This window comes from Triticum dicoccoides, chromosome 7B (genome assembly GCF_002162155.2).
Source record: "Triticum dicoccoides isolate Atlit2015 ecotype Zavitan chromosome 7B, WEW_v2.0, whole genome shotgun sequence".
NCBI classification, from domain to species: Eukaryota; Viridiplantae; Streptophyta; class Magnoliopsida; order Poales; family Poaceae; genus Triticum; species Triticum dicoccoides.
In genome coordinates, this window is record NC_041393.1 from 173,296,131 (window position 1) to 173,322,193 (window position 26,063).

At 40.3% G+C, this 26,063-nt stretch overlaps 1 protein-coding gene across 1 annotated transcript; it reads left to right on the top strand.

The window, feature by feature from the left end:
* Window positions 1–7: 7 nt before the first annotated feature.
* On the top strand, window positions 8–5,043 carry LOC119337179. The gene is made up of 3 exons (XM_037609301.1): window positions 8–456; window positions 2,493–2,694; window positions 4,456–5,043. The coding sequence occupies exons 1-3, from the start codon at window positions 39–41 to the stop codon at window positions 4,616–4,618; spliced, it is 783 nt and encodes a 260-aa protein (XP_037465198.1). The 5' UTR covers window positions 8–38; the 3' UTR covers window positions 4,619–5,043.
* The last annotated feature ends 21,020 nt before the right edge of the window (window positions 5,044–26,063 follow it).

Sequence of the window (26,063 nt, forward strand, 5' to 3'; positions counted from 1 at the left end):
ACCGTGGCTTACCCGTCCGGCCTGAACACAATAACGAAATGCCACTGCTACAGCTGCCGACCGCGTGTGGCGCCGCTGCGGCGTCGTCGGCGCCGGGCCCCTTCTCGCTCTCGCGGCCGCCGCCCTCGCGGCTGCGCGCGTCGCACGTCCTCTTCGCCTTCCCTCGCCTGAGGAAATACGGCCGCCGGAACCGCGAGCCGGTACCCACCACCCTCGACGACGACGAGGACGAGGCCGATGAGGACGACGACGACGACGTGGAGGAGGCGGTTGACGAGGACATCTTTCTCAAGAACCGGCCCAAGCCGGCCGGGTTCGGCGTGGGGAAGACCTACACCACCGACGTCGAAGAGCAGCTTCTCCGGGAGATGGGCATCGGCGGCGCCGGGCGCAAGAGCAAATCGGCTGCGCCCAAGAACCTCAAAGCCAACGGCTCGGACACAGAAACCGGCGCAGGTTAGCTCCCTCTGCGTTCTCGTCAGCTCACTGAGTTGTGGCATTTGTTGCTTCAGCATAAAACTAATACTACAGTGTTCCACAGGAATATTAGTAAAGGACCGGTCTAGCGAGCGGCCGGCTGCTCACTATACTTTGTGAGCGGCCGGCCACAAATTGCAAGTTTTGGTCCTTTAATAATTTATAAATAGCAATTATCTATTGTGTGTCTTTTTCTGTTAGTTAATGAATGTTTTTATTAGCATTAAATGCGTATAGCAAATGCGTACAGACTGGTCCGTGAAACACATTTATTTTCGTCTCTTAACTCTTTAAAAAATCATATCTTTTAAACCACACGTTGGAATTCAGATCCGTTTTCACCTTTGGGTTAATCGCGACGAGATCTTCGAAACTAGATCCCATATGGGTATGTTTCGACGAATTTTTTTTGATGCCAACTTTGGTGCTATATGGTGCAACTATAGTACTGCATTATGCAACTAGACTACATTGCCGTGCCAACTGAGTATATGTGTGTGTAACTAGTCCTGCCAACTAAATATTAATGCGTGTGCAACTAGTGTCCTGCCAACTAAACATCAATGTGTGTGCAACTAGACTATATTACAAGCCAACTAAGCATATGTGTGTGCAACTAGTCTTCCTGCCAACTAAACATCATTGTTGTGCGCAACTAGACTACGTTACAAGCAAACTAAACATCAATGTGTGTGCAACTAGACTACATTACAAGCTATGATAATTCATATGCGACTATGCGGACCAGATTATGCAACTATGTGGCCATGTATGTGCCAACTAGGACTACTATGTGTGCAACGACAAGTACTGAGGATGCAGCTCCAAAAAACTGGGTTTAAAAAAAATTGCACCATGCAGTACTAAAAGTTGCACAAAGCAGTACTGAAGTTGCACAATACAGCGCCAAAGTTGGCATCAAAAAATTTTTGTCGAAACATATCCATGCGGGATCTAGTTTCGAAGATCTCGTCGCGATGAATCCAACGGTGAAGACGGATCTGAATTCCGACGTGTGGTTTAAAAGATGCGACTTTTTAAAAATTGAAGTGGCCAAAATAAATGTGCGTGAATCTGTTTCCAGGACTAGTCCGTACGCATTTAATGCTAACAAAAAACATTCACTAGCTGACAAAAAAAGACACACATGTAAGTAACCAGCCCGGCCGCCCGTTCCTACGAAAAAGTGGGCGTGCACTTTTAAGATTTCAGGATTAGTAAATTACTCCCTCAATATAAGTCTTTGTAGAGATTTCACTATGGACCGCATACGGATGTATATAGATGCATTTTAGAGTGTAGATTCATTCAGTTTGCTTCGTATGTAGTCCATAGCAAAATCTATACAAAGACTTATATTTAGGAACGGAGGGAGACAGGGAGTATAAGAGGGTTTAGATCAATACTCGCTAAAGATAATTTCACCCTATAAATAACTTATGTATAGTACTCAAGGAGTAGTAACTATGCTTACTACAAGGGCCAAAAATGCGGCAAACTAGTAAATAAAATGTGAGGCAGAAAGTGCAAAGATCTTCAAAGATTATTCAGAAATGCTCAGTTCCTACAAGCAACAAGCTGGTAATTCTCAGATTTTTGGCTGCTCGGTCGTTCCCTTCTAACACCGACCATTATTGGTATCTTATGATGTTACGTCATATACACATGATCTCTGCAAATTCTTTATACACCAAGTCCAACGGCCTAATACCAGTGACAAAAACATGTTCAGAAACTGCCTCATGGAATTTCCGTAAGCCTTAAAGTGAATGTCGATATGGTACTATTTATCTTTTTCTCTCAGAGTAATAACATATGGAGATAATTAATTAATTGTATATTATATACATTTTCTTTGTTATCCACTCTCCTTAGTAGATAGCTCAGCTTTGCAGTTTGGAAACCTTTTGAAATTGTTGGCACTTCATTTTGTGATTTAGGTGCTATGGAAGATTCTGAAGAAAGTATTGTTGAACATGAGCCTGATTTTCTTGATGAATTTCCTGTTGTCACAGATCGCAGTAATGATGGCGTTCATGTTCGTATTTGGAACCTCCCGAAAAAGAAGAACATACATAAGGACCTGAACCTAGCTTTCAAAGGGTTTCCTGGCCTGGTAACTATAAATCCAGCAAACTCTGGAACTAAGAAGACCCGTGATCCTATTTGTAAGGGCTTTGCATTTGTCAAACTGGAGTCAGTGGATGCTGCAACGAGGTAATTTATTTTCTTCACTCTTTTGACATTCTTGTATGGTTATTTGTTTCTTCACAAATTCCTTTCTGGTATCCATCAAAATTCCATGTGTAATTGTTTCTTACTTTATTGATTGTTACCTACAGAATCCAAAAAAAACACTGTTGTTAGCTCATTGTTGAATCTCCCCAGTACAGCGTTTAGAAAACACCTAAACCATGTGCCCTTCTCATCTCATCAATGAAGAAAGATTTACTGATGTTGCTCACTGTTAGCTGAATCTGTTGTTCATCCAACATTGCCGAAATAACTGAACTACAGCCATGAGCACTATCTTGGACATTCTTTATTCATCTTCTCCATATCCTTTGTAACTCCTCGGCCACATCCACCGGTTCCTGGCCGTTACGCCTGGTAGGATCTAGATTGGCCCCACAAACTAACACTAGTCTTTCTTGTGCACTTTGTCTTCACTCATGCGCATCCGGAAGCAACTTCTCAGTCGGTCACTCATGCTCAAATCGCTCCAAGCCAAGCACGCTTAACTTTAGAGTTCTTTTTGAATGGGCTCCCAGAAAAGAAGGAATTCCTTGTTGATATACACCCTCACTCAAAGGAACTGACGTCCTCGTCGGCCCATTAGGAATGTTCCCTCTTCGCACACGTATATGCGTCCAGTCCGGCACATCTCTCATGCCGTGTGCCACAACGGGCCACATGCGCCATGCGCCACATGCTTGCGCACCTGACCCGCACATGGCCGTGTAACCGCGAGGGTCGGCTCTGATACCAACTGTAGCGCCTCGGCCACATCCATCGGTTCCTGGCCGTTACGCCTGGCAAGATCTAGACTGGCCCCACAAACCAACATCTGTCTTTTCTACGCACTTTGTCCTCACTCATGCACACCCGGGAGCAACTTCACAGTCAGTCACCCATCCTCAAATCGCTCCAAGCCAAGCATGCTTAACTTTGGAGTTCTTTTTGAATAGGCTCCAGAAAAGAAGGAATTCCTTGTTGATATGAGTAGTCTATCATTCCTATGAAGTTAGGCTCTCACATCCTTGTTCCTGGAATGCATCCATAAATTTCACTCTTCTGCCAGCAAGCACAATGACGCATGATATATATACTTGAAAGTACCATGCCGATTTGTATTATTTTGGTATTATGCTTGATTCCAAGTATTTGTGTACATTAATGGGTAAAGACCACCAAGATGAAAGATGTACAATCCAATTTCTCGATTCAATAGAAGCCCAAAGAGGTGCATATGGTACCCAAATAAGAATAGGATAGATATGTCAAAAGCAGGCCTGATTACACCTATTCCTAATCCTAAATAGAATGTAAGGACATAGGGATTTCTATTAGAAGAGTATCCTATTTTCATAGGCTCGAATGACCCCTTCTCATAATAAGAATGTGCACGGTCTGTCCAGTATGGACTATGGAATGAACTTATAATCTGATGGCCATGAAATCTTCCTTCCGATGCCGTGGCATTGTTATCTGATTATCTAGCATGTTGATCAATCAATGTAAAGCAGTGACAGTCCTGTTTAGTTCGAAACTGTTTTGCGCCGATTAAGTGGGTGAAGGTGAATGGCAAGGTGCTTTTTTCCTGCATGCCTTAATTTTGGAGTGTTGAAGACTTGGAGTGGTCCTTGGATAAATCCCTGAGACCAGGCACGCGTATTTTATGTGCAATTTCGGTCAGCCTCTTTCTTTGTACCATTTGGATTTGAATTATTCAAAATATGTTGTACTTTGCGTCTGCAGGTTCGTTGAACTGTACTCTCGTAAAGCTGTGTCGTTCGGTAAGGTTGAGAAGCCAATCAAGTGCTGTATTGTTGAAGGGCACGTCTCGACGGATCCTTCAGGTCCAGCATCCAGTAGTCAGCCACCAGGGTCGAACCCACAACGGTTGGTAGCCGTAAGATGAGTGGCACAGTTGATCTGTCGTCGATCCAGTTGCCACTCGGTACTTCGACTGAAGGAGAATTCCGGGAAGAAGGTTCGCTACACAGATATCGGCATGCTTCGCTCAAGATTGCGAAGATACAGACCGTCTGGTCGGAATTCCCGGTTTTATAGATGATATCAAGCATTGACATTGGTAGGAAACCCTTTCTCCAATGGGTTTATTTAGAAGATAGGCAGGGATATTAGACTCGGTTCCTTAAGGTATGCAGTGGTTTTTTTAGTTAAATTTACGTGAAGGGATTGTGTCTAAATTAGGTCCACTGTTTCGGAGAAGGATTTGAATCTGAATCCGCAGCGTCGTTATAAATCCCCAGATTAAAGTTGCTTCAAAGATGATTGCGGTACCTGGTCCGGATGATAAAGGGGTGATGTTTGTGGGCTAAACGTTGAGCTGTTTTATCAGTCAGTGTGTGTTACTGAAAACTACCCAAGTAGAGCATGGCAAATGTGCGCGCTACCTAAATTGTTTAGCGGTGTTCTCTGAAGGAACAACTTAGCAAGCGCACCAAGGCACTGCATGCGTCTAACATTACCGCATTCTTCTCTACCAAGGAGGCACGCACATACATAATCGAAGGAATACTCAGAAAACAAAAATAGTAATCAAATAAAAATTCAAAAAATTCTGAAAATATTTTAAATAAACTTGACCTTTCATTGTATTCTGTACTTGTTAAAAAAATCCACAAAAGAAAAACCCTGCTGACTATAGGGAAAAAACACTTTTTTGGCCAAGAAAGTGTGAAGAGTGACTTGTATATAGCAATAAAAAAATCCATGAGTCAATGATGGTTTTTAATTCGCAGATATTTATGCACTAGTGCAAAAGAAAGTCAAGTTTATCCCCAAAAAAACTTCTAAACTTTTTTTTGACTTTTTAAATTATTATTTTCCCCATATAGGGTGTATAAACACCCAGAAGGGCATTTTCCATGCTATGTCTCTATTTGGAGCAAATTGTCAAATTTTATGAAATATAGAGTAATATTGAACTATGTATTTAGCCGGTGATAGACATTTTTTATAGGGTATATGCTATAGAAAGACGCATGAGTTTCTCATAGAAGAGAAGGCCAAGAGGGCGTAAATAGCAGTTAGGATGTAGGCTAAGAGGCTAGAGTTTAGGGTGTGTTTGCTAGCATGCATAACCTTGTCATAACAGTTGTACTTGTTTGGTAGCACGTATGTGTTGACACATGCTAAACTGAAATTTTATTTGATAGCATGCATCTCCTAAGATATGTTGTGTCAAGGCTTTGTTGGCAGCATGTAACTAAGGTAAATGCGGTATTAGGGCCATCAATAAGGGTGTGCAAGATGTGCGACCGCAAAGGCCCCCAAAATCTTACCCTTGTAGTGGAGGAGAAGAACTCGGTAGGGAAACCTCCATGCCTTGATTTTTCGATTCACCCTTTATACATGGTGGAACTGAAGAAAAAACTTGTAGCAGCGCCATGGAAACTTTCTTTGAAACTCCGATGGTCGGGGTGGAGAAGAAAGAAAGGAGGAAAAAGGCATGAAGCGTTATTGGGCTCATGGAGTAATGGGCGTAATATTGTTTCGTAAGAATCATGGCCTTAGTGGATTAGGGTGTATTGTTCTCTTTCTTTTTGCGAGGATGATAGGCTGTAAACTTCAATGATACATGAGTAAATTGATTCGATTATTAATCAAGATTCGACTTTCCACCTTGGAGAAGATTAAGTATGGACATGAACATGAAACGTATAACATGAGGAGCATCTGAATATTACCACTATCTTGCATTAGTATTTATGTTGCTAAACATTTTAACAAATACATGCATTTTGAAGCTATATAACGAAATGAAAATATGCTTGTGTTATCTGTTATTCCAATTTTAGGGTCTCGTTCAACATTTTGCACCGGGGCCTAACACAAGCATAAATTAAAATATATTTAACAGATCCAATGATAGTTGGTGCTGTAAGCATTAACATATTTTCCCTATATATATACTTGGCCAAAAATTATATAGAGAGCTATAATACACACTGGATCTTGACATACATGAAGCACCGTATGTATTTACGTGTTTTTACGGCTCTCCGGATCAAAGAGGCACTTGTTATATTTCGCAAAGAAAAAAAAGAGGCACTTGTTATTGCACGGTGGAAGCAAACAAATCGGTGTACAGTGCTTTACAGTCCATCTAGGGAGACCTTTACGATCCATCGCCTGCTTTCCCTCAACCCATCTTTCCTTTCGCATCCCCCACCACCGTACCGTAAGAAACCAAACCCACGATCCAAGCAAAGGCTAGACCAGTGCCCAGTGGCCACCCCCGTCGTCAGCCAGAGCAGCGTGGGCGCGGCAGGCAGCGTCCCACCCACATCCTCATCCCCTGCAGTACAGTAGTACAGTACAGACCGACCTGCGGACGGATGCCAGCCAGCCAGCCCCGCCGAGCCGGGCCGGGCCGACACACGACCCACCCGGCAACAGTTCTCGCGGAAGCGCCAAAGGTGTGCAGACACAGAGGAGCTGAAAGAAGGACGGCGCGCGTCCCTGTAGACGTAGGTCACCACCACCCAGCACCGTCCCCGTCCGTCCGCTGTTCCCGTCGGCAACGGCCGGGATGAAACGGGCGACGCGGACGTGGCTGCAGTACCGCGGGTCGTGGCCTGGGGCGCGGCCGCGGGACAAGGGCGTGACGGGCACGGGCGGGCGCGCATGATTGGGGCGGCGAGGGGGAAAATATCGAGTGATACGGTCTTTCACATGATACGCTGCTCCACAAATGGGTGGTCCTTTGGATCTGCATCCGAGGGACATGATCAACTCACTGATTTATTTACATATAGCCCCTTGTCTGTCCTAGCAAAATCACAGCAGATCTACACATTTCTCCTCCAGATCCCAATCGTTATCACATTCTCGCCAGCAACTCCTGTCCTGAACACCGCATTCTAGTGGGTCATGGACTCATGGCACACATCCGGCGATCTAGTTTGTATCAAACCAACAAGCATGGATTAAACAGACTAAGACCACATGATTAGTATGACACTGCAAGTATCCGTGTAGAATTTTTTTATGACATATCTATTCATTGGAACGCAAAGAAGAGATACTTTTGAAAACTGCTAATCTTTCCAAAATGAGCTGCTCTACAAGTAAAAGCAGAAGAAAATGTATTGCCTTTCTTTTGCATTGCCCACTTTCTCCTAAAGAAGGGCTTGTAGCAAGGCAATGGGAATACAACACTCATGAGCGCTATCTGATCAGATGAAACTACTGGAAACGTAAATTTCCAAGGCACGGCACATTTATTCATTCACAACATCCAAAAATCACCAAAAACAAAACTACTTCAACAAATAAAGTTCTTTGTCTTGGAACTATATACAACAGTACCATATAGCTCACTGATTAACATAGCTAGACGGAACAACTTCACTCCAGATCACTTAATGAGTACTTGTACGCCGTCCAGTGGAAGAGTGTACTTCCAACTTTGTTGGTAAGTATTTTTTTATGTTTGATCGTATTCATACAATAATACATCAACATTTACGCCATCGAATTAGTAGCATTAGATATATATTTTCATCATATACCTATTTGGTTTCACAAACATTGATATACTTTTGCACAAACTCGATCAAACTTTGAGATAGTTTACGCTCCAACAAAGTCGAAAGTATACTCTTTCAAGGACGGAGGTAGTACATGACAAAATAAAGAATTAGAGCAACATATTTTTTCCCAGAAAACCATACAACATTAAATATGTTGAGTGGTTAAAGACATTTGTGATGCAAAATAACAGTCATGCATGTCGCACCATCTAACTCTCTTGATTGATTTTGATGTTTCTTGACCTTATAAGACCATGTAAAAGAAAATCAGTTATTGACCTACAAACCATGGAATAATTAAATGATAGCACCCTGCTTTATCACCATAATAGTTATGATTTGGTGCAACTGTGATTTTATTGTCAGTCAAATCTATTTACGAGAAAGGAGTTTTCATCCCAAATTCCTTTGACAAAGTTAGCAGCGGAAAGCTCTTCATCAGCCCACTGTTTCACCATGTCTTATCTTCTTACAGGCAGAGGATTCTAATATTCTTCGAGAAGATTCAAGGGCTACGATGTTTCTCATATGTACCAATGCTACACAAGACATTGTTTCTTCATTCTTCTTTGTATGCAGGTAAATGTTCTACATTCCCATCCTTTTTTTGTTAAGACACTAGGTTTGTTCTTATCTATTTTATTCTGTTATATATCCTCGTTAATTGTATTCTTTTAAATATATTCTCCCTCCGTTCCTAAATATAAGTTTTTGTAGAGAACCATATACAGATGTATATAGATGCATTTTAGAGTATAGATTCACTCATTTTGCTCCATATGTAGTCCATAGTGCAATTCCTACAAAGACTTATATTTAAGAACGGAGGGAGTATATTGTAAGGTAAATTTTGGTACAGCAAAATAAATAAATAGGGTACATACAACAAGGCACAATTACTGAATGCACCAACTTATGTACCGTGAAACTGCTATTGGCATCATCTTCAAGCGCAATTGGAGTAGTCGATCAGCTTTGGCAAATGATCTCCATCGACTGCATCATGGGCTACTTGGTGCAACTGAAATATACAAAAATATATTTAGATATCAGTTGGTAACACCGCTTGAACATATAAAAAAAAGTCAAGCTTAACTATGCCGGCAATCAGCTATAACACTAACATGCATCTTGTCCGCAAAAAAAAACACTAACATGCATCTCACATTACATGCATGAGCGACAAAAAAATGAAGAGGGGGACAAAACAGAGCATATGCATTTCCTTCGTCAGTTACAGAATAACCCAGGGGGTCTTTTGCATACTTTCCAATGTGAACTGGTGCTGCTCAATCCTGTGCCTCTAGTCCAGATCCAACGGCCGACATGGTTCGGGATCATGGGATCATACCACCCACCGTATCACCAGATATGCACGGCGGCGAGGAGAGATCTGTAGCGGCACGTGCAAGAACTGGCCATGTGCGGGCGCACGCCGTCGTCCTCCTCCCCGTGGTCACGGGCCCACGCAAGAGGACAAAAGCGGGGCTTCTGCATGCCCCGCGCGCTCCGGCACCCGCCGCTCGCTCTGCCTCGCGGCACCGCGGACGCGTCGAGGGATGGGAGGAAAGGTACACAAATGGGTGGCCGCGGATGCGGGTGTGCACCAAACCTCGACGCGGCAACCTCTCCCGGTGTGGATTGTAATTTGTAACTGCTGGCCGGCGGTGGATCAACTTTTGAGCTAGGAGGAGGAACAATAAAATAGAGGTGATTCAGAATGTAAAGGGCTGCTATTGATCTCGTGCTAGTAGTACTAAACTACTACTCCCTCCGTCCGGAAATACTTGTCATCAAAATGGACAAAAAGGATGTATCTAGAACTATCTAGATACATCCTTTTTGTCCATTTTGATGACAAGTATTTCCGGACGAAGGGAGTACTAATAAAAAGCCTACGGATCTGATCGGCCGAATGCTTTACTTGTAGTGAAGTACTACTGTTGTACTCTTGCCGCCCTCCTTAAATTGGATCCGAAAATCAATCCAACGTCGGATTTTTATACATGGCAAATCGAACGTCTTTCATGACAAAATGTTTGTTGAGAATGATAAATTTAGTTAGCAAGCATGATAAATTCGTCTCGGTTCATTTTTGCCAGGAGATTGCCGTGTTCGCAAACTATATTTGCTATCACTGTACTGTACCAATATAAATTGCCATGAAAAATGAATGATTTGCCATGCCTAAAAATCTGACGTCATATTTTTTATCATTTCCATTTAAATTTGATGATTAACCTCCTCCCTGCGTTCGAGCTGAAATTCGTTGGTGGTATGGACACTAATTCTCACGAAAAACAATCAATTCAACCATATCCAAAAACAAATGTTTACTCAGAAAAAAATATTAGCAAAAGCGCGGTAGTGATTGTAGTAGGATTGCGGGATAGTAACAAAATCACTAATTCTCACCACTTGCCAAGAACAAAAGTGACTTAATGATAGCAACCGTGATTAAAAGCGTAGAACCAAATATTCCCTCCATTCCTAAATATAAGACCTTTTAGAGATTCTAATATAAACTATATAGTAGCGAAATGAGTGAATCTACACTCTAAAATACGTTTATATACATCCGTATGTAGTCCTTATTGAAATCTTTAAAAAGGCTTATATCTAGAAACCGAGAGAGTATGTAATAGCGGTAACATACGTCGATGATGATAGGCTAGCTCCAATTTATCAATTGCATGTAGACATGTATTTTGTAAGTAGTTCTAAGTGCTTGCAATAAGAACTTGCACGCCATCTTTTGTTGTACCCCCTCTGTTTTTGGGATCCTAATGAAAATTAAGGGTAATTAAGATACTCCTTTCACAAAGTACTGGATCAAAGCATTAACAGTCAATGAAATGTAATCCTCAAATCATAGCCACTCTTTGATACCCTAATTATTTCCACTTCAAGGTCTCCGGTTTAGAACTATAACATGTGCATACAACTAGCAGATATGATCGAACACATGTATATTCATGAAAACGTAAATGGTTCAGATATGAAATCATGGCACTCGGACCCTAGTGTCAAGCATTAAGCATAGCAAATGCATAACAACATCAATCTCATAGCATAAAGGGTACTAGGCATCACACTCTAACAAACCTGACGACTATTACATAAAGGATCTTATCAAATTACATCCACCACATGTGCCCACAGATGAAATATTCGCACATGAGTGGGGAGGCCATGATGGTGATGACGGGAAGAGGTTGGTGATGATGATGGGGAAGAGGTTGGCGATGATGATGGGGAAGAATCCTCCTCTTTGAATGCGAGATCAAACTCGAGACAACCCTCTGAGAAGGCAAACTATGGTGGTGGCGGCGGCTCTGTGTCGCGGAAAAATCCTGTAAAGTCGTATCGAGGGTTTTGAGGCGAAGGGAAAATATAGGCCAAATGGCGTCGAAAGGCGGTACCTGTGGGCCCCACAGATGCCCCCGGGCTCCATCTTCTAGCTTTGTGACCCTTTTCTTCCGAATAATTTTTCTCCATTTTTTCCATAATTTTTGGAGCAACTTTCCTATACAGAAAATAACACCATAAAAATCCTTGTTGTAAGCATTAGTCTAGGTTAGTTTTATACAAATATAGTAAAAGTGTTCGGGAAAAAGAAATACATGTGAGACATATCAGCTCCTCCAAGCTTAGCTTATTGCTTGTCCTCTCATGAATAACAAATGTTTACCAACTATATTCTCCCGTGAGAAGATTTCAATCAACTAGCATGTTATAATAAATTATCTCAAACACCAACATGATTAAAATGAACATGATACAATATGACAACACGGTATCCCGTTAGTCCTTTTGTGAAGAAAAACATAAAGCCAAACACCAAAGAAATTCATGCAGTAACTAGATATCAAGATTTATAATAAAGCATCATGCCCATGCATCGCCCAATGTTACTTAGAAAAATGCACGTTACACTAAGAGTGATAACTCTCTCTGAGTTGGTGCTCTAGGAAGGTGATGGCGCAACATAAAAGTAAATAGCTAGACCCTTCACATAAGGAAGCAGGTTTTGCCATGCACTTATTTTTATAAATCTGGCAAACTTATGATGCCTTATTTGGGTGGTCGTTTTCAAAATTGAAAAGTAGAAAGGCATGTTTGTGTTCTATAATAGTTTTTGGAACTTGTAGTTTGAAATTATTTGTTTGTTTCCCTTTCTCTTTGGAATTTTTGGATAGAGTTGATTTATATGATTACTGCCATTACAAGATGAATAGAAAACTACTCTTTTCTCCTCTTCGAAAACTTAGACAACAAATTTTTTTTGGGTGCAACGATGACAATTTACTTGGAATGACTTTTCTAAGCCATGATAGGTAGGTATGGTGGACTCTTTAGGGTATAAACCTTGGATCAATATTTTGGATGCACACGCAGAATTCATGCTTAGTACATGCGAAGGCTAGCAATAGGCTGGAAATCGATCAACTAGAGAGCATATCCATCATAATTATGCATCTTCTATAAGCAAGCATTAAGTGGTAATATGAACATGATACTTGAAACGTCTCCAACGTATCTATAATTTTTTATTGTTCCATGCTATTATATTACCCCTTTTGGATGTTTATGGGCTTTATTTTACACATTTATATCATTTTTGGGACTAACTTACTAACCGGAGGCCCAGCCCATATTGTTTTTTTTTGACTATTTCAATATTTCGAAGAAAAGGAATATCAAACGGAGTCCAAACGGAATGAAACCTTGGGGAGCGTGATTTTTGGAACGAACATGATCCGGAGAGCTTGGAGTGCAAGTCAAGAAGCTCCCGAGGACCCCACCAGATAGGGGGCCGCCCCCCCCCCCTGTAAGGCGCGCCCCCTGTTTCGTGGGCCCCTCGGGTGGCCACCGACGTACTTCTTCCTCCTATACATACCTACGTACCCCAAAAACATCCAGGAGCACCACGAAACACAATTTCCACCGCCGTAACCTTCTGTATCCGCGAGATCCCATCTTGGAGCCTTCGCCGACACTCTGCCGGAGGGGGAATCGACCACGGAGGTCTTCTACATCAACATCCTTGCCCCTCCGATGAGTTGTGAGTAGTTTACCACAGACCTACGGGTCCATAGTTATTAGCTAGATGGCTTCTTCTCTCTTTTTGGATCTCAATACAATGTTCTCCCCCTCTCTTGTGGAGATCTATTCGATGTAATCTCTTTGTGCGGTGTGTTTGTCGAGATCCGATGAATTGTGGGTTTATGATCAAGTTTATCTATGAATAATATTTGAATCTTCTCTGAATTCTTTTATGTATGATTGAGTTATCTTTGCAAGTCTCTTCGAATTATCAGTTTGGTTTGGCCTACTAGATTGATCTTTCTTGCCATGGGAGAAGTGCTAAGCTTTGGGTTCAATCTTGCGGTGTTCTTACCCAGTGATAGAAAGGGTTGCAAGACACATATTGTATTGTTGCCATCGAGGATAACAAGATGGGGTTTATATCATATTGCATGAGTTTATCCCTCTACATCATGTCATCTTGCTTAATGCGTTACTCTGTTCTTATGAACTTAATACTCTAGATGCAGGCAGGAGTCGGTCGATGTGTGGAGTAATAGTAGTAGATGCAGGCAGGAGTCGGTCTACTTGTTATGGACGTGATGCCTATATACATGATCATGCCTAGATAATCTCATAACTATGCACTTTTCTATCAATTGCTCGACAGTAATTTGTTCACCCACCGTAATACTTATGCTATCTTGAGAGAAGCCTCTAGTGAAACCTATGGCCCCCGGGTCTATCTCTTATCATATTTGCTTCCAATCTACTTTTATTTACATCTTTACTTTTTGCATCTATATTATAAAATACCAAAAATATATTTATCTTATCTTACTATCTTTATTAGATCTCACTTTCGTAAGTGACCGTGAAGGGATTGACAACCCCTTTATTGCGTTGGTTGCGAGTTCTCAATTTGTTTGTGTAGGTGCGTGGGACTTTTGAGGAGCCTCCTACTGGATTGATACCTTGGTTCTCAAAACCCTCTCCTCTTCGGGGAAAACCAACGCTAGCTCAAGACGTAGCAAGAAGGATTTCTGGCGGCGCTGCCGGGGAGGTCTTCGCTCAAGTCAAGACATACCAAGTACCCATCGCAAACCCATCTCCGTCGCATTTACATTATTTGCCTCTCGTTTTCCTCTCCCCCCACTTCACCCTTGCCATTTTATTCGCCCTCTCTTTCCCAATCTCCTTCTCTCTTTTCCGTTTGCCTTCCCTTTGCCATGGCCGAGTCAAAAAGAACTAAGGGTTTTCTCCCGAGCTCTAGTGCCTTGGACAACCCCTCTATCCTCTCTAAGCTCATGAATAATGACGCTATAGAAAGACCCACCGGGGTCTCCAATGAGAGTTTGAATAATTTTGATGAGGATGACTCTGGAATTTTTTTGTTATTTACTTGATGAGTCTTTAAAAGATGCTTGGGATAGGTTATTAAGGATTCGGGCTAGCTATGTGCCACAATATCAAATTGAAGATTACTTAAAAAGTTTTTATGTTGGCTTGCCCGCTTCTTTTAAACAAGTTTTAGATTCTATTTTTGAAGGAAGTTTTCTTGAAAGGGATGCTATAGATACTTATGAAAAAATTAAAACCATATTTGGGCACCCTATGAATGATAAGGTTGAATCAACTACTCTCTTATGCTTTTATCAAAATGAAATTATTAAAGAGATGAAGTCTAGTTTGGAGGCAAACTTCCGTAACGTGCTTAATCTTACTTCTTCCATTAATGGCCATGTGCTTACTTTAAATAGAAGAATGAATGCCATAGAAAGGAGATCCCCCTCACTAAGTGCCAAAGATGGCACTCGTTAGATTTATCTTCGCTTTTATGCCTAGCTAGGGGCGTTAAATGATAGCGCTAGTTGGGAGGCAACCCAATTTTTCTTTATGTTTTTTTGTTTTTTCTCCTGTTTAGGAATAAATCTTGCATCTACTCTCTGTTTAGATGTGTTTTTATCTTTTAGTTAGTGTTTGTGCCAAGTAGAACCTATAGGATAAACTATGATGATAGTTGATTTGATTCTGCTGAAAAACAGAAACTTTGCGCTCACGAGAAAAAATTCAATAAATCACAGAAACGTGCTTTTGCATTGATTCTTTTTGCTTCTGATCAATAGACAAATTTTCCAGTACGTCCTATTTTGGTAGGATTTTTAGAGTTCCAGAAGTTTGTGTTAGTTACAGATTGCTACAGACTGTTCTGTTTTTGACAGATTCTGTTTTTCGTGTGTCCTTTACTTATTTCAATGCATCTATGGCTAGTAAATTAGTTCATAAACCATAAGGAAGTTGGAATAAAGTAGGTTTAACACCAAAATAAATAAAGAATGATTTGATTGCAGTATCTTATGTGGTGGTTTTGTTTTCTTTCACTAACGGAGCTTATAAGATTTCCTGTTGAGTTTTGTGTTGTGAAGTTTTTAAGTTTTGGGTAAAGCTTTTATGGACTATGGAATAAAGGGTGGCAAGAGCCTAAGCTTGCGGATGTCCATGGCACCCCAAGATATTCAAGAATAGCCAAAAGCCTAAGCTTGGGGATGCCCCAGGAAGGCATCCCCTCTTTCGTCTTCGTTCATTGGTAACTTTACTTGGAGCTATATTTTTATTCGCCACATGATATGTGTTTTGCTTGGAGCATCGTGTATTATATTAGTATTTGATTTTTAGTTTACCACAATCATCCTTGCTGTACACACCTTTTGGGAGAAGCCTATTTGATTATAATTTGCTAGAATACTCTATGTGCTTCACTTATATCTTTTGAGCTTGATAGTTTTTGCTCTAGTGCTTCACTTATATCTTTTAGAGCACGGTGGTATCTTAATTTTGAAGAAATTGCTAGTTTCTCGTGCTTCACTTATATTATTTTAAGAGTCTTTTAGAACATCATGGTTTTTTCTATGATCATAAAGTTGGTCCTAGAATGATGAGCATCCAAGTTGGGTATAATAAAAACTATCATAGAAAGTGAATTGGATGCTATGATCAATTTGATGCTTGATTATTGTTTTGAGATATGGAGGTAGTAGTATTAAAGTTATGCTAGTTGGGTGATTATGAATTTAAAGAATGCTTGTGTTGAAGTTTGTGATTCCCGTAGCATGCACATATGGTGAACCGCTTTGTGATGAAGTTGGAGCACAATTTTATTTATTGATTGTCTTATGAGTGGCGGTCGGGGACGAGCGATGGTCTTTTTCTACCAATCTATCCCCCTAGGAGCATGCGCGTAGTGCTTTGGTTTTGATGACTTCTAAATTTTTGCAATAAGTACATGATTTCTCTTGATTAATGTTGAGTCCATGGATTATACGCACTCTTTCACCCTTCCACCATTGCTAGCCTCTCTTGTGCCACGCAACTTTCGCCGGTACCATACACCCACTATATTCCTTCCTCAAAACAGCCACCATACCTACCTATTATGGCATTTCCATAGCCATTCCGAGATATATTGCCATGCAACTTTCCACCGTTCCGTTCATATGACACCCATTACTTTTGTCATATTGCTCTTTGCATGATCATGTGGTTGACATCATATTTGTGGCAAGGCCACCTTAATAATTTTCATACATGTCGCTCTTGATTCATTGCATATCCCGGTACACCGCCCGAGGCATTCATATAGAGTCATATCTTGTTCTAGCTTTGAGTTGTAAATCCATAAAAGTGTGATGATCTTCATTATTAGAGCATTGTCCTCGTGAGGAAAGGATGATGAAGGCTATGATTCCCCCACAAGTCGGGATGAGACTTCGGACTTTAAAAAAAGAAAAAAAAGGGAAAAAAGAGAAAGGCCAAAAAGAAAAAAAAAGAAGGCCAAAAAAAGGAAAAAAAAGAGAAAAAGAAAAATATAATGAGAGAAAAAGAGAGAAAGGACAATGCTACTATCTCTTTTTCCACACTTGTGCTTCAAAATAGCACCATGATCTTCATGATAAAGAGTCTCATATGTTGTCACTTTCATATACTAGTGGGAATTTTTCATTATAGAACTTGGCTTGTATATTCCAATGATGGGCTTCCTCAAAAGTGCCCTAGGTCTTCGTGAGCAAGCAAGTTGGATGCACACCCACTTAGTTTCTTTTGTTGAGCTTTCATATATTTATAGCTCTAGTGCATCCGTTGCATGGCAATCCCTACTCACTCGCATTGATATCTATTAATGGGCATCTCCATAGCCCGTTGATACGCCTAGTTGATGTGAGACTATCTTCTCCTTTTTGTCTTCTCCACAACCACCATTCCACATATAGTGCTATGTCCATGGCTCACGCTCATGTATTGCGTGAAAGTTGAAAGAGTTTGAGATTATTAAAGTATGAAACAATTGCTTGGCTTGTCATCGGGGTTGTGCATGATTAAATACTTTGTGTGATGAAGATAGAGCAACAGCCAGACTATATGATTTTGTAGGGATAACTTTCTTTAGCCATGTTATTTTGAGAAGACATTATTACTTTGATTAGTATGCTTGAAGTATTACTATTTCTTTTATCATTATAAACTTTTATTTTGTATTCATTTGGATCTGAACATTCATGCCACAATAAAGAAAATTACATTATGAACTATGCTAGGTAGCATTCCACATCAAAAATTCTCTTTTTTATCATTTACCTACTCGAGGACGAGCAGGAATTAAGCTTGGGGATGCTTGATACGTCTCGAACGTATCTATAACTTTTGATTGTTCCATGCTATTATATTACCCCTTTTGGATGTTTATGGGATTTATTTTACACATTTATATCATTTTTGGGACTAACCTACTAACCGGATGCCCAGCCCATATTGCTGTTTTTTTTGCCTATTTCAGTATTTCGAAGAAAAGGAATATCAAACGGAGTCCAAACGGAATGAAACCTTCGGGAGCGTGATTTTTGGAATGAACGTGATCTGGAGAGCTTAGAGTGCAAGTCAAGAAGCTCCCGAGGACCCCACGAGATAGGGGCCCCCCCCTGTAGGGCGCCCCCTGTCTCATGGGCCCCTCGGGTGGCCACTGACGTACTTCTTCATCCTATATATACCTACGTACCCCGAAAACATCCAGGAGCACCACGAAACACAATTTCCACCGTCGTAACCTTCTGTATCCGCGAGATCCCATCTTGGAGCCTTCACCGGCACTCTATCAGAGGGGGAATCGACCATGGAGGGCTTCTACATCAACATCCTTGCCCCTCCGATGAGTTGTGAGTAGTTTACCACAGACCTACGGGTCCATAGCTATTAGCTAGATGGCTCATTCTCTCTTTTTGGATCTCAATACAATGTTCTCCCCCTCTCTTGTGGAGATCTATTCGATGTAATCTCTTTGTGCGGTGTGTTTGTCAAGATCCAATGAATTGTGGGTTTATGATCAAGTTTATCTATGAATAATATTTGAATCTTCTCTGAATTCTTTTATGTATGATTGAGTTATCTTTGCAAGTCTCTTCGAATTATCATTTTGGTTGGCCTACTAGATTGATCTTTCTTGCCATGGGAGAAGTGCTTAGCTTTGGGTTCAATCTTGCGGTGTTCTTACCCAGTGACAGAAAGGGTTGCAAGACACGTATTGTATTGTTGCCATCGAGGATAACAAGATGGGGTTTATATCATATTGCATGAGTTTATCCCTCTACATCATATCATCTTGCTTAATGCATTACTCTATTCTTATGAACTTAATACTCTAGACGCAGGCAGGAGTCAGTCGATGTGTGGAGTAATAGTAGTAGATGCAGACAGGAGTCGGTCTACTTGTTATGGACGTGATGCCTATATACATGATCATGCCTAGATAATCTCATAACTATGCGCTTTTCTATCAATTGCTCGACAGTAATTTGTTCACCCACCGTAATACTTATGCTATCTTGAGAGAAGCCTCTAGTGAAACCTATGGCCCCCGGGTCTATCTCTTATCATATTTGCTTCCAATCTACTTTTATTTGCATATTTACTTTTTGCATCTATATTATAAAATACCAAAAATATATTTATCTTATCTTACTATCTTTATTAGATCTCACTTTCGTAAGTGACCGTGAAGGGATTGGCAACCCCTTTATTGCGTTGGTTGCGAGTTCTCAGTTTGTTTGTGTAGGTGCGTGGGACTTTTGAGGAGCCTCCTACTGGATTGATACCTTGGTTCTCAAAATTGAGGGAAATACTTACGCTACACTTGCTGCATCACCCTCTCCTCTTCGGGGAAAACCAACGCTAGCTCAAGAAGTAGCAATACTATGAAAGGATCGATATTGCTGAGTAATCCACTCCTCTTCATCTGTGACCCTGTCCTCTGACCCACTGTTAACTGTAGCACCAAGCTGACACATAAGCTCCTTGTGACGACTCCTTGACTTCTTCTCAGACACATGAGCCATATAATTCATGTGAGACTCCATGAAGAAAAGCTTATTCATCTTGTGCTTGAGCTTCTTAGCCCATGAAGGCTCCACTCGAGAGGGCTCATAGTAATCATCATCATCAGCCTTTGCCTCAGCCTCGTCAGCACCTGACGGAATCCCATACTACGAAATAGGAGTGCCCCAGTGCTCCTTCTTCCTCAGACACTTAACCTCATGAGAGGCCAACTCACTGGTCTCCAGCACGACATTAGGATAAGAGTGCGCCCATGCCTTCTCAATGAGTAACATAAGGTAAGGGGCATAGATGGGGCACTTGCGCTCAGAGATGGCGAAGAGGAGTTCTGACCACATGACATGAGAAATATCCAAGGAATATCCCGTGCTATTTTCCTTCTCATGTTGGCAAAATAGTAATATATCCATGAGGTACGAATGAACCATATCCAAGTTCCCAATGCGAGGGAAAAGAGTCTTCCTGAAGATGCGATGAAGGATGTCCAGAAATGGAGGCAGCTCATGAGTCTCCTTCTTCGTCTCAGGGTTAACCTTCAATGTGCAGTAGGGCCAGAGAGCTTGCTTGTGAGTAGAAGTTTCTTGTGAGGACGAAAGCCAACCGGGTTATCAAGACCTTGATATTCAATCTCCAACAGTTCCATGAACGCCTTCCATTTGACTGAGAGAAGTTTGCCATTGGTCATCCAAATCAAAGTCCTTCCCTCATCAGTGCCAAGGTGGAGCGTGGCATAAAACCGAGCCACCAAATCCGCATCAAAGTCCTTGTTGAACTCCATGATCTTGAGAATGTTCAACTGAGCACAAATCTGCAGTGCCTCGCCAAAGTAGTCATGATTCTTCTCCAAATAAGCAATGTCGATGGAGTAGACATCAACATAGAGATTCTTCTTTGCTTTGATCACATCAAAGTAGACATCCCACTGAAATCGGTTCCAGAAAGGGCGGTTGACAAGATGTGGTTCTTGATCTTGATCATACGAGTTGCGCCGATGCTTGATCCAGAATTCCTTAGCAGTCATCTCTGTCATAGTCTTGGCCTTCGGCTTGGGCTTGTTCGCAGCTTGCTTCTTGGGCTGAGGAGGCGGAACACTTGAAGAAGTAGCCGCTGCCTCAGAAGTGCGATAGCGCTTTGATCCAGAACACCCAGGGTTACCACGACGGACATGGTGCTCCAAAGGGCCATCACCTAGAACCAGACACAAGAACAAGAGAAACAAATAGAGAAAACGAGCATAAGCCATCAAGAAATCAACAAAGATCAATGGTTAATACGAGGAAGATGGAGGTTGGCATCCCCTGCGGTAGTACCGCTTCTAGCCAGCGGTAGTACCGCCTGATACGTCTCCAACGTATCTATAATTTTTTATTGTTCCATGCTACTATATTATTTGTTTTGGATGTTTAATAGGCATTTATATGCTATTTTATATTATTTTTGGGACTAACCTATTAACCTAGAGCCTAGTGCCAGTTTCTGTTTTTTTTTTCTATTTTAGAGTTTTGCAAAAAAGGAATACCAAACGGAGTCCAAACGGAATGAAACTTTCACGATGATCTTTCTTCGACCAGAAGCAAACCAGAAGACTTGGAGATGAAGTCGGAGAGGCAACTAGGTGGCCACAAGGGTGGAGGGCGCGCCCCTACCTCGTGGGCCCCTCGTGGGTCTCCTGACCTAGTTTCTTCGCCTATATATACTGTTATACCCTAAAAACATCCAGGGGAGCCACGAAACCACTTTTCCACCATTGCAACCTTCTGTACCCATGAGATCCCATCTAGGGGCCTTTTACGGCATCTTGCCGGAGGGGAATTTGATCACGGAGGGCTTCTACATCAACACCATTACCTCTCCGATGAAGCGTGAGTAGTTTACCACAGACCTATGGGTCCATAGCTAGTAGCTAGATGGCTTCTTCTCTCTCTTTGATTCTCAATACCATGTTCTCCTCGATGTTCTTGGAGATCTATTCGATGTAATATTCTTTTGCGGTGTGTTTGCCGAGATCCAATGAATTATGGATTTATGATCAGATTATCTATGAATATTATTTGGTTCTTCTCTGAATTCTTATATGCATGATTTGATATCTTTGCAAGTCTCTTCGAATTATCGGTTTAGTTTGGCCTACTAGATTGATTTTTCTTGCAATGGAAGAAGTGCTTAGCTTTGGGTTCAATCTTGCGGTGTCCTTTCCCAGTGACAGTAGGGGCAGCAAGGCATGTATTGTATTATTGCCATTGAGGATAAAAAGATGGGGTTTTCATCATATTGCTTGAGTTAATTCCTCTGCATCATGTCATCTTACTTAATGTGTTACTCTGTTCTTCATGAACTTAATACTCTAGATGCAGGCAAGAGTTGGTCGATGTGTGGAGTAATAGTTGTAGATGTGGAATCATTTCGGTCTACTTGACACGGACGTGATGCCTCTATTCATGATTATTTCCTTAGATATCATCATAAATTTGCGCTTTTCTATCAATTGCTCAGCATTAATTTGTTCACCCACCATAATATTTGCTATGTTGAGAGAAGCCACTAGTGAAACCTATGGCCCCCGGGTCTATTTTACATCATATTAGTTTCCCATCAACTTACCAATTTCTGTCGCCATTCTTTATTTTGCAATCTTTACTTTCCAATCTATAAACCAAAAATACCAAAAATATTTACTTTACCGTTTACCTATCTCTATCAGATCTCACTTTTGCAAGTAACAGTGAAGGGATTCACAACCCCTTTATCGCGTTGGGTGCAAGTTGTTGATTGTCTGTGTAGGTATTTGGTAACTTGTCCGTTGTCTCCTACTTGATTGATACCTTGGTTCTCAAACTGAGGGAAATACTTACGCTACTTTGCTGCATCACCCTTCCCTCTTCAAGGGAAAACCCAACGCAAGCTCAAGAGGTAGCAAGAAGGATTTCTGGCGCTGTTGCCGGGAAGATCTACGTCAAGTCAAGCCATACCAAGTACCCATCATAAACTCTTCTCTCTTGCATTACTTTATTCGCCATTCGCCTCTCGTTTTCCTCTCCCCCACCTCTAAAATGATTTTTGAAAACCTTTGCCTTTTCTTCGCCCTCTTCCGTTCGTCTTTTTTTCAATTGCTTCTTGTGTGCTTGTGCTGGATTGCTTGCTTTGTCACGATGGCTCAAGATAATACCAAATTGTGTTACTTTTCCAATACTAACAACAATGATTTTATTAGCACTCTGATTGCTCCCACTACTAATGCCGAATCTTGTGAAATTAATGCCGCTTTGCTGAATCTTGTTACGAAAGATCAATTTTCTGGCCTTCCTAGTGAAGATGCCGGATCCCATCTAAACAATTTTGTTGATTTGTGTGATATGCAAAAGAAGAAAGATGTGGATAATTATATTGTTAAATTGAAGCTATTTCCGTTTTCGCTTAGAGATCGTGCTAAAACGTGGTTTTCATCTTTGCCTAAAAATAGTATTGATTCATGGAATAAGTGTAAAGATGATTCCATCTCTAAGTATTTTCCTCCCACTAAGATCATCTCCCTCAGGAACGATATTATGAATTTTAAGCAACTTGATCATGAGCCTGTTGCACAATCATGGGAGAGGATGAAATTGATGATATGTAATTGCCCTACACATGGTTTAAATTTGTGGATGATTATACAAAAAAATTAAGCCAGATTGAATTTTGCTTCTAGAAATATTTTAGATTCGGCCGCGGGAGGTACTTTTATGGAAATCACTTTAGGAGAGGCTACTAAGCTCCTAGATAATATTATGGTTAATTATTCTCAATGGCACACCGAAAGATCCACTAGTAAAAAGGTTCATGCGATTGAAGAGATTAATGTTTTGAGTGGAAAGATGGATGAACTTATGAAATTATTTGCTAATAAAAGTGTTTCTTCTGATCCTAATGATATGATTTTTTCCACTTTGATTGAGAATAATAATGAATCTATGGATGTGGATTTTGTTGGTTGGAACAATTTTGGTAACAATGCGTATAGAGGCAATTTTAATCCTAGCCCGTTTCCTAGTAATTCCTCTAATAATTATGGTAATTCCTACAACAACTCTTATGGAAATTTAAATAAGATTCCCTCTGATTTTGAGAATAGTGTTAAAGAATTTATGAGTTCGCAAAAGAATTTCAATGCTTTGATTGAAGAAAAATTTCTCAAGATTGATGATTTGGCTAGGAACGTGGATACAATTTCTCTTGATGTTGATTCTTTGAAAATTAGATCTATCCCACCTAAGCATGATATCAATGAGTCTCTCAAAGCCATGAGAATTTCCATTGATGAGTGCAAACAAAGAACCGCCAAGATGCATGCTAAAAATGATTGGTTTGTAAAAGCGTGTTCTTCTAGTTTTCATGATAATAATGATGAAGATCTGAAAGTGATTGATGTGACTCCTATTAAATCTTTGTTTTACAATATGTATCTTGATAAATATGGGACTAGAGATGAGTCAACTTTAGTTAAAAGGTGTCCCAATGATTTGGAGTTTTTAGATCTAGATGTAAAAACTGATAAAAGTGGGAGTGGAGAGGTCAAGACTTTAAGTAGCAATGAACCCACTCTTTTGGATTTCAAGGAATTTAATTAAGACAATTGTTCTTTAATAGATTGTATTTCCTTGTTGCAATCCGTGTTAAATTCTCCTCATGCTTATAATCAAAACAAAGTTTTTACTAAACATATCATTGATGCTATGATGCAATCTTTTGAAGAAAAGCTTGAATTAGAAGTTTCTATCCCTAGAAAACTTTATGATGAGTGGGAACCTACTATTAAGAGTAAGATTAAAGATTATGAATGCTATGCTTTGTGTGATTTGGGTGCTAGTGTCTCCACGATTCCAAAAACTTTTGTGTGATGTGTTAGGTTTCCGAGCATTTGATGATTGTTCTTTAATTTTGCATATTGCGGATTCCACTATTAAGAAACCTATGGGAAGGATTAATTATGTTCTTATTATTGCAAATAGGAATTATGTGCCCATAGATTTCATTGTTCTTGATATAGATTGCAACCCTACATGTCCTATTATTCTTGGTAGACCTTTCCTTAGAACGATTGGTGCAATTATTGATATGAAAGAAGGAAATATAAGATTCTAATTTCCATTAAGTAAAGGCATGGAACACTTTACTAGGAAGAAAATTAAATTGTCATATGAATCTATTATGAGATCCACTTATGGATTGCATCCAGAGATGGCAATACCTAGATCTATTCGTGTTTTTATGCCTAGCTAAGGGCGTTAAACAATAGTGCTTGTTGAGAGGCAACCCAATTTTATTTTGTTCTTTGCTTTTTGTTCCTGTTTAGTAGTAAATAATTCATATAGCCTCTGGTTAGATATGGTTTTATGTTTTATTTAGTGTTTGTGCCAAGTTAAATCTTTAGGATAGCTTACGGTGATAGTTGTGTTGATCCTACTGAAAATCAAAAACTTTTGCACCCACTAAATTAGTTTTAATAATTCACAGAAATGTTATTTTTATATGATTAGTTTTTCTATGGATTGGTACAGAAGTTTCTCAGGCTTTCCTAATTTGTCTGGATTTTTTGAGTTACATAATTATTCAAGAGTTACAGATTACTATAGACTGTTCTGTTTTTCACAGATTCTGTTTTTCGCGTGTTGTTTGCTTATTTTGATGAATCTATGGTAGTATCGGGGGGTATGAACCATGGAAAAGTTGTAATACAGTAGATATTACACAAATATAAATAAATAATGAATTTTCAACAGTACCTTAAAGTGGTAATTTATTTTCTTATACTAACAGAGCTTATGAGATTTTCAGTTGAGTTTTGTGTTGTGAAGTTTTCAAGGTTTTGGTAAGGATTTGATGAACTATGGAATAAGGACTGGCAAGAGCCTAAGCTTGGGTATGACCAAGGCACCCCAAGGTAATATTCAAGGACAACCAAAAGCCTAAGCTTGGGGATGCCCCGTAAGGCATCCCCTCTTTCGCCTTCGTCTATCGATAACTTTACTTGAGGCTATATTTTTATTCACCACATGATATGTGTTTTCCTTGGAGCGTCTTGTATGATTTGAGTCTTTTATTTTTATTTTACCACAATGAATCATGATTTATTAGAATACTCTATGTGCTTCACTTATATCTTTTGAGCTAGGCATTATTGCTCTAGTACTTCACTTATACCTTTTTAGAGCACGGCGGTGGATTTATTTTATAGAAATTGTTGAACTCTCATGATTCACTTATATTATTTTGAGAGTCTTTTAAAACAGCATGGTAATTTGCTTTGGTTATAAAATTAGTCCTAATATGATGGGCATCCAAGAGGGATATAATAAAAACTTTCATATAAAGTGCATTGAATACTATGAGAAGTTTGATTCTTTATGATTGTTT

Excerpts from the sequence above, each read along its gene's own strand:
- LOC119337179 (XM_037609301.1), top strand. The coding sequence starts at position 39 with ATGCCACTGCTACAGCTGCCGACCGCGTGTGGCGCCGCTGCGGCGTCG. Across the intron at positions 457-2,492 it reads GGACACAGAAACCGGCGCAG|ATCGCAGTAATGATGGCGTT; the intron begins GTTAGCTCCCTC and ends CTGTTGTCACAG. Across the intron at positions 2,695-4,455 it reads TCAGTGGATGCTGCAACGAG|GTTCGTTGAACTGTACTCTC; the intron begins GTAATTTATTTT and ends TTGCGTCTGCAG.